Genomic DNA, 19,516 nt, shown 5'->3' on the forward strand with positions numbered 1-19,516 from the left:
CTCATCATGAACAGTGACCGGGTGGCTGGGTACACAGACTATGACAGTCAGGACACCTCATCATGAACAGTGACCGGGTGGCTGGGTACACGGACTATGACAGTCAGGACACCTCATCATGGACAGTGACCGGGTGGCCGGGTACACGGACTATGACAGTCAGGACACCTCATCATGGACAGTGACCGGGTGGCCGGGTACACAGACTATGACAGTCAGGACACCTCATCATGGACAGTGACCGGGTGACTGGGTACACAGACTATGACAGTCGGACACCTCATCATGAACAGTGACCGGGTGGCTGGGTACACAGACTATGACAGTCAGGACACCTCATCATGGACAGTGACCGGGTGGCCGGGTACACAGACTATGACAGTCAGGACACCTCATCATGGACAGTGACCGGGTGGCCGGGTACACAGACTATGACAGTCAGGACACCTCATCATGGACAGTGACCGGGTGACTGGGTACACAGACTATGACAGTCAGGACACCTCATCATGGACAGTGACCGGGTGGCCGGGTGGCCGGGTGCACAGACTATGACAGTCAGGACACCTCATCATGGACAGTGACCGGGTGGCCGGGTACACAGACTATGACAGTCAGTACACCTCATCATGGACAGTGACCGGGTGGCCGGGTACACAGACTATGACAGTCAGGACACCTCATCATGGACAGTGGCGGGTGGCCGGGTACACAGACTATGACAGTCAGGACACCTCATCATGGACAGTGACCGGGTGGCCGGGTACACAGACTATGACAGTCAGGACACCTTATCATGGACAGTGGCCGGGTACACAGACTATGACAGTCAGGACACCTTATCATGAACAGTGCCCGGGTGGCCGGGTACACGGGACTCACCCAAGATTGATGTAGTTTAGGGTCTGCTGTAGAACGCGGGGAGCGACGTAGATCTTCTGGCGATACTGGTCCAGCATCTTCAGCAACACCTGCAGGATCCCAGCTGCAATACAATCAGTGCAACAATGTCAAATGGGTACAACCGTGTCAAATGGGTACAACGGTGTCAAATCAGTACACTGGTGTCAAATCAGTACAACAGCATCAACTCTTTTAAACAGCCTCAGTCCTTACAAAAGTATCATCTCATGTACAAAGTAAAATTGGGCAACATTCCCAAATTACAACTTGTATGCCAAAGCCTGACGATATGCATCATGTACAGTACATAAGGTCCTAAGTTTATATCAGTAAATAGCTACAATCACAAAACATACCTGAAAAGCTCTTGAGATACCATTCAGCAAACTGTTGGTATTCTCGTGTGACGTTTCCGGGACTTCCATACCTGAAACACGAGTTATTGTTTCACCACATTCAGCAATATTCCTGTCACAGCACAATGACCTTTAATTTCCTCACCCTAATGACAACCATGTACATTCTGTCCTGGAATCTACACAGTGGTAACAGATGTACTACTATGGATCTATTCTGCCCTAGAATCCACACAGCGGTAACAGATGTACTACTAGGGATCTATTCTGCCCTGGAATCCACACATGGGTAACAGATGTACTACTAGGGATCTATTCTGCCCTGGAATGCACACAGTGGTAACAGATGTACTACTAGGGATCTATTCTGCCCTAGAATCCACACAGTGGTAACAGATGTACTACTAGGGATCTATTCTGCCCTGGAATGCACACAGTGGTAACAGATGTACTACTATGGATCTATTCTGCCCTAGAATCCACACAGAGGTTACAGATGTACAACTAGGGATCTATTCTGCCCTGGAATCAACACATGGGTAACAGATGTACTACTAGGGATCTATTCTGCCCTGGAATCCACACAGTGGTAACAGATGTACTACTAGGGATCTATTCTGCCCTGGAATGCACACAGTGGTAACAGATGTACAACTAGGGATCTATTCTGCCCTGGAATCTACACAGTGGTAACAGATGTACTACTAGGGATCTGTTCTGCCCTAGAATCCACACGTGGGTAACACATAGCTGTATGTACACAATTTCATGAATGGGCTTGTTGAGGCCGAAGGTTGAGGGAGTGCTCCAAAGTTCAGGTTGTAAAATCTTGAACACCTCGCTTTTAGCACCTCTAACACATTTATCAATACCAGTTTACATGACACAGTCCTTGTTTCATCCCTTAATGCCAACATCTTTTGGTATGACACAACCATGACTGAACCACCGACCACAAAGAATTATTTTCAATGAAATATTTGTATGTGACAAAGTCAAACTGAGTCTCGAGACAGGCATCCGCCATTCAGTATGTCAACTCAGTAAGTGCACATATTTCAGTATTTACACAAGGAATGAACAGGTGCAATTTGGTATTTGTAATAAAGAGTTGTGTACAGAGATCTGTGAAGGCTGAGCAACTAACAGTTGATAAATTGATAGACCCAGCAAGTTGTTTCAAGTTGTTCAAACACCACGCAGTTGAATGTAAATATCTACTTGCAGTTTACCCATGAAGATCCGAGATAGAATAGGTCTTCAACAACCCATGCTTGCCGTAAATGGCGACTATGACTGTCGTAAGAGGCAACTAACGAGATCAGGTGGTCAGGCTAGCGGACTTTGTTGATGCATGGCATTGTACACGTCACATACAACATTATGACACCCGTACAGGTCGGCCAGATGACTCGTATTGTTTTTCACAAGACAACAACCAACCACTTAGACAGCTAGATTCTCCAGCAAGTTTTGTTTGTTTGTTTGTTGCTTAACACCGTATTCAGCAATATTCCTGCTATATGACGGCGATCTGTAAATAATCGAGTCTGGACCTGACAATCAAGTGATTAATATCATGAGCATCGATCCATGCAAATGGGATTGATGACATGCATCAACCAAGTCAGCGAGCCTGATCGGCCAATACCGTTAGTCGCCTTTTACAGCAAGCATGGGTTGCTGAAGACCTATTCAACCCCGGATCTTCAGCAAGTAATGATCAATCCCTACCTCTCAAATATTCTGGCCAGTATATGCACTGCCCACTTCTTCACTTTCCACCAGGCCAGCTCAGGCCGATCATCCTCATCTATCTGGTTCGTCTCCTGGAAGTAGATGCTGTGTGTCAGTATCATTGAACCATTGTCCTACCATAAGACCACCTCTCCTGGACTATCGTGACAGACATGGTGAACCAGCCATGAACCATGACATGGCCATCGCCTGCCCTGTGGACAAGCATGACAGACATGAGACTCTGCCATGAACCATGACATGGCCAGTGCCTGCCCTGTGGACAAGCATGACAGACATGAGACTCTGCCATGAACCATGACATGGCCAGCGCCTGCCCTGTGGACAAGCATGACAGACATGAGACTCTGCCATGAACCATGACATGGCCAGCGCCTGCCCTGTGGACAAGCATGACAGACATGAGACTCTGCCATGAACCATGACATGGCCAAAACTTGTCCTGTTAACAAAAACACAAGGCATGACAATGACCGTCCCGTGAACCAACACAGCGATACAAGGCATGACAATGACTGTCCCGTGAACCAACACAGTGATACAAGGCATGACAATGACTGTCCCGTGAACCAACACGGTGATACAAGGCATGACAATGACTGTCCCGTGAACCAACACGGTGATGCAAGGCATGACAATGACTGTCCCGTGAACCAACACGGTGATGCAAGGCATGACAATGACTGTCCCGTGAACCAACACGGTGATACAAGGCATGACGTGACTGTCCCGTGAACCAACACGGTGATACAAGGCATGACAATGACCGTCCCGTGAACCAACACGATGATACAAGACATGACAATGACCGTCCCGTGAACCAACACGGTGATACAAGGCATGACAATGACTGTCCCGTGAACCAACACGGTGATACAAGGCATGACAATGACTGTCCCGTGAACCAACACGGTGATACAAGGCATGACAATGACTGTCCTGTGAACCGACACGGTTATACAAGGCATGACAATGACTGTCCAGTGAACCAACACGGTGATACAAGGCATGACAATGACCGTCCCGTGAACCAACACGGTGATACAAGGCATGACAATGACTGTCCCGTGAACCAACACAGCGATACAAGGCATGACAATGACTGTCCCGTGAACCAACACGGTGATGCAAGGCATGACAATGACCGTCCCGTGAACCAACACGGTGATACAAGGCATGACAATGACTGTCCCGTGAACCAACACGGTGATACAAGGCATGACAATGACTGTCCCGTGAACCAACACAGCGATACAAGGCATGACAATGACTATCCCGTGAACCAACACGGTGATACAAGGCATGACAATGACTGTCCCGTGAACCAACACGGTGATACAAGGCGCCAAGTGCACCATAAAAACAATGAGATTTGTTCGAGAGCGTCGCCTACCTGGGGCACTTGTCTATCAACGATCTGCCTGAACACCTCCATCCACTGTGTGAACACCTCCTTAGGTACAGTTGCTTGGGGTAGGAAATTCTGTGTATAGAAAACAAACTCTCCTGTAGCTCTTTACGATGAATTCCAAAACAGATGCGCCAGATCATCCACTAAATGCAAACATTACCCTTCCATGATGGATAATACGGCATTTCATAAACAATGGATAAGTCAGAGACGCAGCAATTCTGGACCAATTGTGGTGGCTCTTGACACTAGAAAGGAACTCTGCTGATCACTGCTGCTTGAGTTGCACACAAACCAGTAGCAAGCCAAACTCCATGTATGGATTCCTTCCTTCTAAGAATTGATTTCAATATTGTTTGTGTTAATGGAGGTATAAAGGTAATAGCCAATAATGCAACACAAGCACCGCCCATTCTAGTATTAACCAATGAGGAAACAGTAGTCCATTAGTGGGTGTGGCATATCTTATCTCCATTTAAGGAAACAAACAAAAATTTACTAGGTTAGCCAAATAAACAGTGTTAGAAATTGGCACTAGTCCTATCACCCTTGTCAAACTATCCAAGACTTAAGGTATCTCAAGGACTAGTAGAAATTTGTCCTTTTTTCAAGTTTTACTGTATGTTATTATAATTTATGATAAGGAGTAGTGTACGGTTTGTTTCTACGTTATTTATTACAGGACAATTAATTTACTACAGGATAAAAAGATTTGAGTAAAGAGGATGAACTATGATTTTTTTTGTTGTTGTTCATTTGTTGTTTAATGCCGCACTCAGCAACATTTCAGATATATGATGGTGGTCTGTAAATAATCGAGTCTGGACCAGACAATTCAGTGATTGACATCATGAGCATCGATCTGCGCAATTGGGATAAAATGACATTCATCAGCCAAGTCAGCGAGCCTGACCACCCAATCCCGTCACCTCTTATGACAAGCATGGGTTGCTGAAGACCTATTCAATCCCAGATGGTCACGGGTTGGATGAACTATGAAGACTACTGACCTGTGTGAAGGCAAAGAAGATTTTGAGGATCTGCTTCTGGAGGAGGTTTGAGAGTTCGCTGTTGTCCTGCAGCAGTGGCAGCGTCCTCTGATACACCAGTGGCAACATGTGCACCATCATGTCGTCCAGCACCTTGCGCTCGTCAGCTCGCTTGTACCTGCAACCAGCAGCAGCAGACTGATTGCCTGGGACAGAGGTGGGATTAGTGGGGCTTAAACAAAGCTGACAGAGAGAGAAACATAATCAGATCGAACCTGAAACTCAGGATCACAGGTTTCTGGTACACCTAAGGGACACAACTTTGCACAATGTGATAAGCACGGGGGGGTGGGGACCTATTCTGCTCTTGGTAAGACAAGTGTTGGGTACTGGGGACCTATTCTGCCTTTTATGAGACAAGTATGGGGTACTGGGGACCTGTTCTGTCCTTGACGAGACCTGTTCTGCTCTTGGTTAGACAAGTATGAGGGTACTGGGGACCTATTTAGCCCTTGGTAAGACAAGTATGGGATACAGTGGACCTATTTTGCCCTTGGCAAGACAAGTATGGGGTACTGGGGACCTATTTGGCCCTTGGTAAGACAAGTATGGGATACTGGGGACCTATTCTGTCCTTGACGAGACCTGTTCTGCCCTTGGCAAGACAAGTATTGGGTACTGGGGACCTATTTGGTCCTTGGCAAGACAAGTATGGGGTACTGGGGACCTGTTCTGGCCTGGGTACCAGGGGGGGGGTACTTACTCGTATACTTTGACCAGCTGGTATAGTGACATGAGTGCTCCCATCAGAGTCTTGGGGTCTTCAGTCTGGATGTACACTGCTATCTTCTCAGCTAGGTTCGGCCAGCGTCCAGGCCAATCACTCTTGGCCATGTGACTGATGCACACACACAGCTGCACCCTGGAAAACACTGCACACAGTCAGCTCTGTCAAACATTCCATGACTCTCTTAAATCATTTACCAAAATAACTTACATTCTTGTTTTAAAGATTTTCTTGGGGGAAAATATTTTTAGACATTGTAGCATGCTCATTAATTGCACTGCCTTAAATTCCCCAAGTGCTGTTTCAAACAAGGAAGATCCCATCCATAGTGAAGGGTTTCACTAGTACTTCCTTAGTTGTTGTTTGTTCACGCGATGCCTCGGGATCCTTATTTTACATGGCACGGACCACAAAAATGACTCCTCAGGACTCCCGAACAAAAGGGCCAGGAAAATACCTGACTTTATTGGTCGAACGTTTGTGTTCGGGACACACAGTTATCAATCCTATTCACTTATCTGTGATAATTTCAGTTCCATATAAACAGCAACAAAACTATTCACAGTGATTTGGGGTGACAAAATTCGAGCAGAAGTAAAATAACTTCTGAAGAATACAATTCTCAAGGACTTTGTTACCTGTTACCATGGTTACATCTCGCAACAGTTAATGATTGAGCTTAAAATTTCCAAAGCTATTCATCCGCAATAAATGAAGTGCCTTGCAAAGGCAACAACTTTTTGGAAGCGATTGTTTTTTCAGATCACTTTTCAAGTCATCCATTCAAACATCCTTCATTGAACTGTCTACTTCTGTCAATCAAATAACAGACCGTGGAGATCAGCAAGGTGAAGGTCACCATGCTTGTCGTAAAAGGTGACTAACAGGATCAGGGGATCAGGCTCGCTGACTTGGTCGATGCATGTCATCGTATCCTAATAGCGTGGATCAAGCCTCGTGATGTCAATCACTGGATTGTCTGGTCCAGACTTGATTATTTACAGACCGCCGTCATATAGCTGGAATACTGCTGAGTCGGCATTAAACAACAAACAAACAAACAAACAATCAATCAATCAAGTAACAATCCTGTCAGCTCCCTGTTCCTTTGACAGCTTCTACTGGGTCCTGGTGGTCACCTGACTTAAAGCCAGTCTCATCTTACACGAAGAAGGGAGATACCGGAAATAGCAGATTGTTGATTGTGTACATATCAGCATTACAATCCCAAATGGTTCATGCTGTACTAGAACAAACAAAATTTTGAAAGGTTACACTGGTGATTACCAAACTAAACTAGCAGGCATATAAGTCTGATTTAGTGCTAGGATGCCATCTGACCACTAATGTCATTTTCCTGGTAGTCAAAGCAATATTTTCAAAAGGAAACCAAACCAAAAATACATTTTTATCCTGACAGATTGTAAAGACATGAGAGACCTGTCTCCTGACAGGTTCTAAAGGCATTCGTCCCTCCACTTCCCTCCCCACCTGATATTGATAGATCTTAAAGACATGAGAGACCCTTCTCCACTGACAGATTGTAAAGACACGAGAGACCCTTCTCCACTGACAGATTGTAAAGACACGAGAGACCTGTCTCCTGACAGGTTCTAAAGGCATTCGTCCCTCCACTTCCCTCCACACCTGATATTGATAGATCTTAAAGACATGAGAGACCCTTCTCCACTGACAGATTGTAAAGACATGAGAGACCTGTCTCCTGACAGGTTCTAAAGGCATTCGTCCCTCCACTTCCCTCCACACCTGATATTGATAGATCTTAAAGACATGAGAGACCCTTCTCACCTGACAGATTGTAAAGACACGAGAGACCCTTCTCACCTGACAGATTGTAAAGACACGAGAGACCCTTCTCACCTGACAGATTGTAAAGACACGAGAGACCCTTCTCACCTGACAGATTGTAAAGACACGAGAGACCCCTCCCACCTGACAGATTGTAAAGACACCGGAGACCCTTCTCACCTGACAGGTTCTGGGGCATGGATGATGGCCTCTATGACGTTCTCACGAATCGCCTGTCTGTCCTGCTCGTGGATGTTGAAGGGGACGGCATCACCAGGGTTCTCTGCCTCTCTCTCTATCCAGAACTGGGTGATGATGTTCTTGAGGTAAATCACACCTGAAGGCAGGTGAAAGTTTCATGTAAATCACACCTTAGGTGGAACTTTCAGATAAATCACGACTGCAGACAGGTCAAAGTTTCAGGCTAATCACACTTGCAGACAGACGCAACATTCAGGTACATCACACCTGCAGACAGGTGAAACTTCCAGGTAAATCGCCAAATACAAATATGACGTGTGTGCTGAAAAGACTAGGCGTTAATGTTCAGGAATGCACCTCCTATGGGGTGTTTGCCAGATCTGGAAGGAGAGACCTGTGGAGTGTTTGCCAGATCTGGAAGGAGAGACCTGTGGAGTGTTTGTCAGATCTGAATGGAGAGACCTATGGAGTGTTTGTCAGATCTGCAAGGAGAGACCTATGGAGAGTTTGTCAGATCTGTAAGGAGAGACCTATGGAGAGTTTGTCAGATCTGGATGGAGAGATCTATGGAGTGTTTGTCAGATCATGATGGAGAGATCTAAGAAGCGTTTGTCAGATCATGATGGAGAGACCTATGGAGCGTTTGTCAGATCTGTAAGGAGAGACCTATGGAGCGTTTGTCAGATCTGGATGGAGAGACCTATGGAGCGTTTGTCAGATCTGGATGGAGAGATCTATGGAGTGTTTGTCAGATCATGATGGAGAGACCTATGGAGTGTTTGTCAGATCTGGATGGAGAGACCTATGGAGCGTTTGTCAGATCTGAATGGAGAGACCTATGGAGTGTTTGTCAGATCTGGATGGAGAGACCTATGGATTGTTTGTCAGATCTGGATGGAGAGTGAGTGAGTGAGTGAGTATGGTTTTACGCCGCTTTTAGCAATATTCCAGCAATATCACGGCGGGGGACACCAGAAATGGGCTTCACACATTGTACCCATGTCGGGAATCGAACCCGGGTCTTCGGCGTGACGAGCGAACGCTTTAACCACTAGGCTACCCGACAGCCCCCTGGATGGAGAGACCTGTGGAGTGTTTGTCAGATCTGCAAGGAGAGACCTATGGAGTGTTTGTCAGATCTGCAAGGAGAGACCTATGGGGTGTTTGTCAGATCTGCAAGGAGAGACCTATGGAGTGTTTGTCAGATCTGCAAGGAGAGACCTATGGAGTGTTTGTCAGATCTGTAAGGAGAGATCTATGGGGTGTCTGTCAGATCTGGATGGAGAGATCTATGGGGTGTCTGTCAGATCTGGATGGAGAGATCTATGGAGTGTTTGTCAGATCTGTAAGGAGAGACCTATGGAGAGACCATCAGCACCAATAATGACAAAAGAGGTTTTAATGCTTAGTTTTACCGTATTGCATGTGATGTTAATATATAATTTTGACAGACCTCTAAATTTAAGCATGTCATCAATCCCAATTGCGTGGGTCGATGCTCACGATATCAATCACTGGATTGTCTGGTCCAGACTTGATTATTTGCAGACCGCCATCATATAGATGGAATATTGCTGAATGCAGTGTTAAACAACAAACCAACCAAATCTAAATTTAAGAAAAGAGGAACTTAAAGACATACAAATTTTCAACAAGGACAGATGCCCCCCCCCCCAATTTTTCTCAGGTTGGAATCCCAGATAAGTCTGTGATGTATGAACAGAGCACTCACCTGCTTGTCTGACTGGCATGTCAATCTGCTCCATCATCACTACCTGCAGCAGCACAGGCCCGAACCCGATGATCTTGTGTACCTGCAACATTCCAACATTGATGAGGCCAAGAACACAAGGGCTGACACTGACTGGAGACTCAAGTCTACATAGCAACTGAGGAATTGGATATCCTAGTTGTTTGTTTGTTTGTTGTATAACCCCGCACTCAGCAATAATTCAGCCATATGACGGCAGTCTGTAAATAATCAAGTCTGGACCAGACAATCCAGTGATTGACATCATGAGCATCGATCCACGCAATTGGGATACGATGAAATGCATCAACCAAGTCAGCGAGTCTGACCACCCAATTCCATTAGTCGCCTCTTACGACAAGCATTATGCCCCCGATCTTCACAGGTCTATGTCAACACTGTCGCTGCACTAGATGTCAACACTACAATAGATGTCAACACTGTCACTCCACTAGATGTCAACACTGTCACTCCACTAGATGTCAACACTACAATAGATGTCAACATTGTCACTCCACTAGATGTCAACACTACAATAGATGTCAACACCGTCACTCCACTAGATGACAACACTACACTAGATGTCAACACTGTCACTACACTAGATGTCAACACTGTCACTCCACTAGATGTCAACACTACAATAGATGTCAACATTGTCACTCCACTAGATGTCAACACTACAATAGATGTCAACACCGTCACTCCACTAGATGTCAACACTACAATAGATGTCAACACTGTCACTACACTAGATGTCAACACTGTCATTCCACTAGATGTCAACACTACACTAGATGTCAACACTGTCATTCCACTAGATGTCAACACTAAACCAGATGTCAACACTACACAACACTGCACTAGATGTCAACACTGTCACTAGATGTCAACGGTCACTGCACCAGATGTCAACGGTCACTGCACTAGATGTCAACACTGCACTCGATGTCAACACTGCACTAGATGTCAACACTGCACTAGATGCCAACAGTCACTGCACTAGATGCCAACAGTCACTGCACTTGATGTCAACACTGCACTAGATGTCAGCACTGCCACTGCACCAGATGTCAACAGTTACTGCACTAGATGTCAACACTGCACTAGATATCAGCACTGCACTAGATGTCAACACTGTCACTGCACTAGATGTCAACAGTCACTGCACTAGATGTCAACACTTCACTAGATGTCAGCACTGTCACTGCACTAGATGTCAGCACTGTCACTGCACTAGATGTCAACACTGCACTAGATGTCAGCACTGTCACTGCACTAGATGTCAGCACTGTCACTGCACTAGATGTCAGCACTGTCACTGCACTAGATGTCAACAGTCACTGCACCAGATGTCAACAGTCACTGCACTAGATGTCAACACTGCACTAGATGTCAGCACTGCCACTGCACCAGATGTCAACAGTTACTGCACTAGATGTCAACACTGCACCAGATGTCAACAGTCACTGCACTAGATGTCAACACTGTCACTAGATGTCAACACTGCGCTAGATGTCAACAGTCACTGCACTAGATGTCAACAGTCACTGCACTAGATGTCAGCACTGTCACTGCACTAGATGTCAACAGTCACTGCACTAGATGTCAACACTGCACTAGATGTCAACAGTCACTGCACTAGATGTCAACACTGTAACTAGATGTCAGCACTGCCACTGCACAAGTTGTCAACAGTCACTGCACCAGATGTCAACACTACACCAGTCAACAGTCACTGCACTAGATGTCAACACTGTCACTAGATGTCAACACAGCACTAGATGTCAACACTGCACCAGATGTCAACAGTCACTGCACTAGATGTCAACACTGTCACTAGATGTCAACACTGCACTAGATGTCAACACAGCACTAGATGTCAACACAGCACTAGTTGTCAACACTGCACCAGATGTCAACAGTCACTGCACCAGATGTCAACACTGCACTAGATGTCAACACTGTCACTGCACTAGTTATCAATGCCTGTGGCAAGAATTATGCATATCTATCATCAGCTGATCACTATTTTACTGCTTGAAATTTGCATATTTGCTACATCAAGGAACTTTAACTTTCAGCCAATCAGTGAAGTATGCATCAACAGTGATCAAAGACCTCAGTCCTCATTTAGACAGTCAATGATAGTAGGTATTTTCATTTTAAAAAATGATGCAATATTAGCCCTTTTTTTTAAAACTTTTATCAAAGGGAAGCATATTTGTACAGTTTACCGATGCACCTGTCACTGTATATCGGCCTAGACTACAAATTATACAGTTCTATAACTAAACATGCTAAAGTAAATGGAAACTATTTATAGCTAGACTTGATAGTGATTGTTAAACATGAAGCAACTGAGACAAAGTCACGCACACACACACTGCCGGCTGGTTCCTGACAAGATATGACACAGATTCTTTAACTGAAACCCAATGATAATCAATGTCAGTGATGTTTAAGTAATATGATTATGAAAGGTCGGTACAACATAACTTTACGAAGGATCATATAGACAGACAAGAACAGTGACGATTCTGACACGGCTATCAAGAGACAGTTTGCGCTGTAGCAAGTCAACAGTAGCACCAAACCAGGTGTTGTGACCTCTAACAGAAATAGTAGTTACTAATTAACTTTAACTTCACATGGACCATTCAAGCTGTGCCTTGTAAACCATGGTAAACTGCTTGTCTCAAGGATTATCCTGGGAAGTTTTACCGATGAGAGAAAATCTCCCCTGCTCCAAAAGCAATGAGATTTTTTGGCGTGTGTTAAGATTTTGCTAATTTTCAGCGATATATCGTCTTCAAACTGGAAATTTGATTTTAGGTATTTACATATGACTCAAATTATGTTGCAAGTAATGTTACTAGATTATATAGATATATCCTCGGATATCCTATATTCGAACATTAATTATTCCACTGCGAATATTTATAAATATCAGCATTAGTATCAACAACAAAAAGGCATCAGTCTTTATATTTCTGTTCATTGACTATATTAGGAGAAATTACATTAATATTTATGTATTTCTGTTCATTGCCGACTTTAGAAGAAATTATTCACGAGTACAATTATAGATGGTTTAGCAGACATGTTAACCACCATCATCCGTTCATCACACTGGCATGCTGGAGACAACAATCCACAGTTATCAATCTCTCAATGTTTGTTAAGTTCATAATTTATTATATTCGAAGTGATGACATGAAATAGCAACTGTTGTAAATGGTGTTACAGTTTCAGCGTTCCCGTTTACCGTTAATTACCATTTTTTTACCAGTAAAATTAGGCTTGGACCGGTAATTCATGTGACTGCCAGTCCCTGTGTACTGGCAAATAACGTACCTTATAAATCTTTGTTGTTGAACAAAACTTCAGTGATATTCATATAAGTACATTTTTCGAACAAAGTCAGCTTGTCTGTTACCATCATGGTTTAACCTTATCTATTTCTAGCTTAAATATCCATGTCTCGAAATATTATTAAAAAAAAGAAGAGAAATTGTGATGTATAGATCTAACTAAGTTACTTGAGAGATGACATCTTTGCACTGAACATGATGTTGAAAGAATTAAAACCAAATAATTTTCATATGTTTGTTTATTTGTTGAAAGTTGGGACTGGCCAAAATTGGGGAGGACTGGTAATTTTTAGAGTTTCAAAAGCCAGCAGGATCACTGCTGTTTATTGGCCAAAAATGTATCATTTACAATCCAGTGCTTTCGTCAATTTCACTGGTCATTTCCGTCTGCAGTGTGTACCATATCAGAGACCGGGTCTCTGACCGTATGAAATGAAATCTTATCAATAAATTAGAAGTGACAGTTCATTATACAATGACTATTGCTCCAGGTTCACCCTTTTGTAAATTAGCAAGAATTTAAGTCATTGTTTCCCACAGAAGGCAGCGTATTTGCTATGTGCAGCAGCCAGAAACTGTTTACGAGTAACCGGAAGTTGAAAAGACTGTTGACATTCACAATGTTTGTGACTTACACTTGAATGATGAAGTCACAGTTTTCAATTTTCAATTGACAAATCTGGAAGCAAACATATTGTAGCATATTCTAAAAAATCTCCAACTTGCTGTTTGGCAACTAGAATTAGTTCCAAATTAGTAATTCACGCACTGTGGCCATTCTTGCACTAGGGTACGTTCATGAAAACCTATCCACCAGTGCTGTCTTTCTAAACATGCTAAAGGCTAGGCAAATCTCAGCTAAAATATGACCGTTTGTGATTGGAAATTTGCATATTCTCATGGAGAAAGAGTTGTACATATATTAATTTAATTTTTGTTTAGTTGTCAAACCAAAATCGAAATTTGCTTATGTTTTGAAACTTTACCTGTGATTGCTTTTTTCTCTTGATTTCTGCACAAACATACATACATCTACGTCTTTGATTTCTGCTAGGATTTGTGACAAAAAAATGTGCTTAATGACTTGTTGTAGATCACGGAATAAGATTTTTGTGCGCTACCAAAGTGTGTATGTTGTAAAAGCAAACACTTGTTTTGCCATCAGAGACAAAAAATGCTGCACACTCCACCATTGTCAACTGATGCAAAGCTACGTGCAGTGATGTCAGAATCGGTTATGAACAATAAGAGATAGCATGCACTGTTGCGAGTATGCAAATCGCTGTTTCGATTGACAACCTTTAACGATTGAATAAACCATGATAAACTATGGTGTAAGTTTTTATTGACATTTTCAGGTAATGTAGACAATTTTATTTAAGCAATATGATATTTTCACTGTTTGTAGGTGAAAATGAGAGTGTCAATACAAATAAAACTATTGAAAGATATAATTGTGCTAAATGAATATTGATGCGATATCTATGACAACTATGCATGAAGATCGCGGAATCGCGGCCAAAGTCAATCCCTGTTGTCTTGACATTCTATATCGATCACACATATCAGCAGATTAATGATCGGTTTGACATTCCAGGTCGATTGACCGAATATTCCATCCATTGCTCCAGCACTAACTCAAAGTATGACATTTGTAATGTATCCAATGTCTGACAATTAAGGTTCAATCAAGGCCTCAATAGCAGTAAAGTGGTTGTGGTTTCTTTGGTCTGATCGGTGTTTGTTTGTTTGTTGTTTAATGCCACACTCAGCAATATTCCAGCTATATGACGGCAGTCTGGACCAGACAATCCAGTGATTGATGTCATGAGCATCAATCCATGCAATTGGGATACGATGATATGCATCAACTAAGTCAGTGAACCTGACCATCCTATCCCGTTAGTCGCCTCTTACAACAACCATAGTTGCCTTTTACGGCAAGCATGAGTTGCTGAAGACCTATTCTACTCCGCATCTTCACGGATTGTCTGAACGGTGAGTTGGTCTGACCTGCCTATCAGCTCAGATACAATATTTTCACAAAATCATTGAAAACAATATTGAACATACTGAATGGCCGGTAATGTGCAGAAAGTATACATTACACACAAGAAAATATGATACTATATCCTGATATAAAAGATGTCAACCGTCTGTGACTTTAGCCACTAGTCCGAAGCCTGAGTCTAGTGAAAACAATTTCGGTCTAGTATTCTTTTCTTCCCAAAGTCCACATATAAACAGTAAGATCTATTGAAGATTAAACCACATGACAGGTCCACACGAGAAGACTCAAACACACTTATCTCATCTTACATGTTATAGTCACAGTGCATTCATATCCAATCATCCTTATTAGTACATCAACACAGACCAGTTCTGGCACCGTCTCACCCACAAATTACTCGCATTAGCAACACAAATCATTGAAACACAAAAATATGAAACACATTTACAAGCAGAAATAACAGTCTTTGTAACCAAGCTACATAAATTGTTGGCTGCAATTGAATCAATGGCCCTCAAATTCATATTTTGCAAAAATAATAACTCCTAGGGGGAACCCTGACGCCTAAAGTGCGTGTCAGAGTTCTGTTTGTTGCTTTACGCCGCACTCAGCAATATTCCAGCTATATGACGACGGTCTGTAAATAATCGAGTCTGGACCAGACAATCCAGTGATTGACATCATGAGCATCGATCCACGCAATTGGAATCGATGATATCAACCAAGACAGCGAGCCTGACCACCCGATCCTATCAGTCGCCTCTTGCGACAAGCATAAGCACATTTTACGGCAAGCTTGGGTTGCTGAAGACCTATTCTACCCCAGATCTTCACGGGTGGTGTTAGAGTGAAAAGGATGTGATGTGCAGTAACATGGACGTGATAGGATGATGTTTCGATGTTGGAATGTTGGTCCTTGGCATGTTAACAATCTCACTATGGTTCATCACAGTTAATTTCAAACTCAATACAATCAATCTGCAACAGTATTAATTTGGCAAAACAGTAACATTTCCCTATTAAAACACTGCCTCTAACACCAAAGAAATTTATGTTACCGTATTCGACGTAATAAGCGACCCACTCTAATAAGCGATTCTTTCACTCCCTTTCGATTGATCAATGTATCACATTGATCATTTTAACATTAAATTCTGGAAAAAATATATCTGTCGTATATAAACATTTCAGGCTGTCAACACAAACAACAAAATTAACACCCTTTCAACTCTGTTGTTTTTCACCAAAATAATATTCTAATAGGAGCCCCCTATTTCTAATTTTGAGAGCACCCTGTGCGCTTTTTACGTCGAATACGGTATTTGAAAATGCCTGTTTGTACCAGTGATGCATGTTATTGATGCACTTTGACAAGCATGTTTCTGTCAGTCAAAAAGCTCATGTCATCCATAAATGCTTTAGTTCATTAACACTCAGGACAAATGGCAGCAATGAGGATCACCTACTTGCCTGACAGACCACCTTCAACATGGGGCAGATAATTTCACAGTAGGAGAGTGGTTTAATAATGACATTATCCTTCATTTGATAAGTGAATCCCAAAACTAACATCTATCAGTGTGACAAACTGTTGTTCTAACAGATCAGGTTCTGACAATTATAAGAAGTGAATTCCATGATGGACCTATCAGCTGTAGAACAGTGTTAGTAACACATTTACCTTGAAATAAGCTAGGGCCTGTGTGACAAAAATAGCCTCATTACTCTTAGGCCTACTTGGTCATAAGTTATAAGAACTAGAAATGTGTTTAGTAACAGTGTGAGGTCATGTTTCAACAACTGTAAATAATTAAGAGGTTATATGTTCATGAAGACTACAAACAATATTTCATTGCAGCAGTCTCCGATCAGGGAGAAGCTGGCTGGTATTTTGCCTGAAGCACACGTGCTGCCAGTACTTAGCATGCGTCATGCATGGGATAAGTTGGTTCCAGGAGAGGGGGCCAATCGTTCGAGGACAATACGATCACCCCAATTAAATATAAGTACATTAAGTCACAAATCCTAACATTAAAAACCGATCATGATCAAACAGCTACCAATACGACAAAAAAAACAATTTATCATGACGAAAAACAGCGACATGGAGATCTGCCATGACAGAAAACGTGGTCGGGCCTCTCACCTCCGTCAACTGTTGCTCGGCATTCTCTCGGCGCTCGGGATCGAGGGTTGCTCTAAGCACCTCCACCAACTTCCCAACATCCATGTTTGGAATACGATGCTATGTAAGACTGGGATAAATCTACAATTTCTTTTTCTTCGCCACCAAATTCCTCAACAGCGTGTGACGACGATGACCGGTGGCGCCAAGAGGAGAGCACTCTGCACATGCTCGAAATAGCACACGGTTGCCGCAAACATTCATTCTCGCGTGAAGTATTTATTAATTTTCAGCGATTCGTATGAAGAACGGGGATTTATACACTACAGCTACGGCGTACAAGGTAAATCAGATAGATATTATGAAATATAATACACCGTCGTCAAACGCGACATGTGATATCGGCTTGCGGCACATTGTACGTGTGATTCATCTACTATTATCGAGAAGACTATATATCATCAGTAAATGAAACTTAAAAGTACTCTTTTTTATATTTACAAGAGTTGTCTCTCCTTGTGCTGAACACCAGATTTGAATTTAGAATCAGCAACGTTCACTTTCACATAAATCATATGATCCTTCCCCAAAACTAAATATATAAGGACCTCTTAAACACTTAAAACTTTCTTTATTATTATGTACAGATTAAAATAAAAAATGCAGCAAAGAGGGTTTGGGTGATCCTGGCACAGTCAGGCTGGTTAGGCTCATCATCAGCTCAGGGCCCTTGCCCCCTCTACACGCAGCCCAGACAGCGAATGGAACTTCTCCCAGGAATCGCTTGACCCGTGAAGATTCCGGGTTAGAATAGGTCTTCAGCAATCCATGCTTGCCGTAAAAGGTGACTATGCTTGTCGTAAAAGGATCGGGTGGTCAGGCTCGCTGACTTGGTTGATGCATGTCATCGTATCCCAATTTCGTGGGTCGATGCTCATGATGTCAATCACTGGATTGCCTGGCCCAGACTCGATTACTTACAGACCGCCGTCATATAACAGGAATATTGCTGAGTGCGGCGTTAAACAAGAAACCAACCAACCAACTAGGAAGCGCTGCCTAGTCAAACCCACCCGGAACTTTTCGGAGAATGTGAAGACTCCCTAACACTGCAGCCTTGTGCATTACCCAGATTGTCAGAAGGGCTGTATTCCTGGTAGCAAACCCGGTTACTCTCCCAATGTCAGTCAACAGATTGGGAGGTACCAAACCTAAGGCACCGAGAACAATGGGGAGTCGGACAACTTGGTACTTGGGATGCAAGCGTGACATTTCGAAAGTGAGGTCCGCACATTTGCCATGTTTTTTTCTGAATCTTGTCAATCACATTAGTGTCAAAAGGGACAAAACATTCAGTGATATAAATGATTTCATTGGATAAAAAGGACAAGATAAGGTGTGTTGGCCTGGATACGTCTGAGGCTGTAAAGGGGTCTATTCCAAAGAATTTTGTATTTATCATTTTCCATGACGCCCTCTACATATTCCGGGTCGTACCATGGATGGACCTTTGTGTCAAAACCACAAGCATGGGGAAAGCGGTAATAAAATGATCGAGCTACACTATCATGTCGCTTAAGATACTATGTGTGTGCCAAAACTGGCACCCACTGACAATGTATTGGACAGTCTCATTAAATTCATTACATAATCTACATTTTTATATTTACAATTTGATGCAAAATCACATATTGACTGTTTCGAGTGGGAAGTGACTGGTCCTGAGCAACAAACAGAAAACCTTCTGTTTCACTTTTCAGGCCATCCGACTTCACCCAAGCCAACGACTCTGCAGGGTTGCTGATCATCTCAGCACACTGCACATAAACTCGATGCAGTGGTCGTGCAGAAAGCCTCTCCTTAAAAAATGGGTCTGGATCGACTTGTTTGCTATCGTTTGTTTTCAGAAGAAAAACAACAACATTATTTTCTGGAAGAGTGACAGTTAAGATGAGACCAGGCCTCACACAAGAAAGGTTTATTCAAGTAATTAAAAACCTGCTAACTCGGGTCGTAAGGTGTGCTATTTTAATCACACAGTG

At 43.1% G+C, this 19,516-nt stretch overlaps 1 protein-coding gene across 1 annotated transcript in view; it reads right to left on the reverse strand.

The window, feature by feature from the left end:
- Positions 1-17,690, reverse strand: part of LOC124122885 (importin-7-like) — a 42,876-nt gene extending 25,186 nt beyond the window's left edge. The window contains exons 1-9 of the mRNA XM_046486072.2: positions 17,496-17,690; positions 9,947-10,028; positions 8,194-8,350; positions 6,181-6,339; positions 5,439-5,595; positions 4,411-4,500; positions 2,994-3,088; positions 1,260-1,330; positions 883-985 (exon numbers count right to left, since the gene is read on the reverse strand). Coding sequence (XP_046342028.1) covers positions 883-985; positions 1,260-1,330; positions 2,994-3,088; positions 4,411-4,500; positions 5,439-5,595; positions 6,181-6,339; positions 8,194-8,350; positions 9,947-10,028; positions 17,496-17,579 — 998 coding nt within the window. The 5' untranslated portion in view covers positions 17,580-17,690. The remainder of the gene's footprint in view (positions 1-882; positions 986-1,259; positions 1,331-2,993; positions 3,089-4,410; positions 4,501-5,438; positions 5,596-6,180; positions 6,340-8,193; positions 8,351-9,946; positions 10,029-17,495) is intronic.
- Between the last annotated feature and the right edge of the window lie 1,826 nt (positions 17,691-19,516).

Source organism: Haliotis rufescens, unplaced genomic scaffold, assembly GCF_023055435.1.
Source record: "Haliotis rufescens isolate VD_foot unplaced genomic scaffold, xgHalRufe1.0.p SCAF_6, whole genome shotgun sequence".
NCBI lineage: Eukaryota > Metazoa > Mollusca > Gastropoda > Lepetellida > Haliotidae > Haliotis > Haliotis rufescens.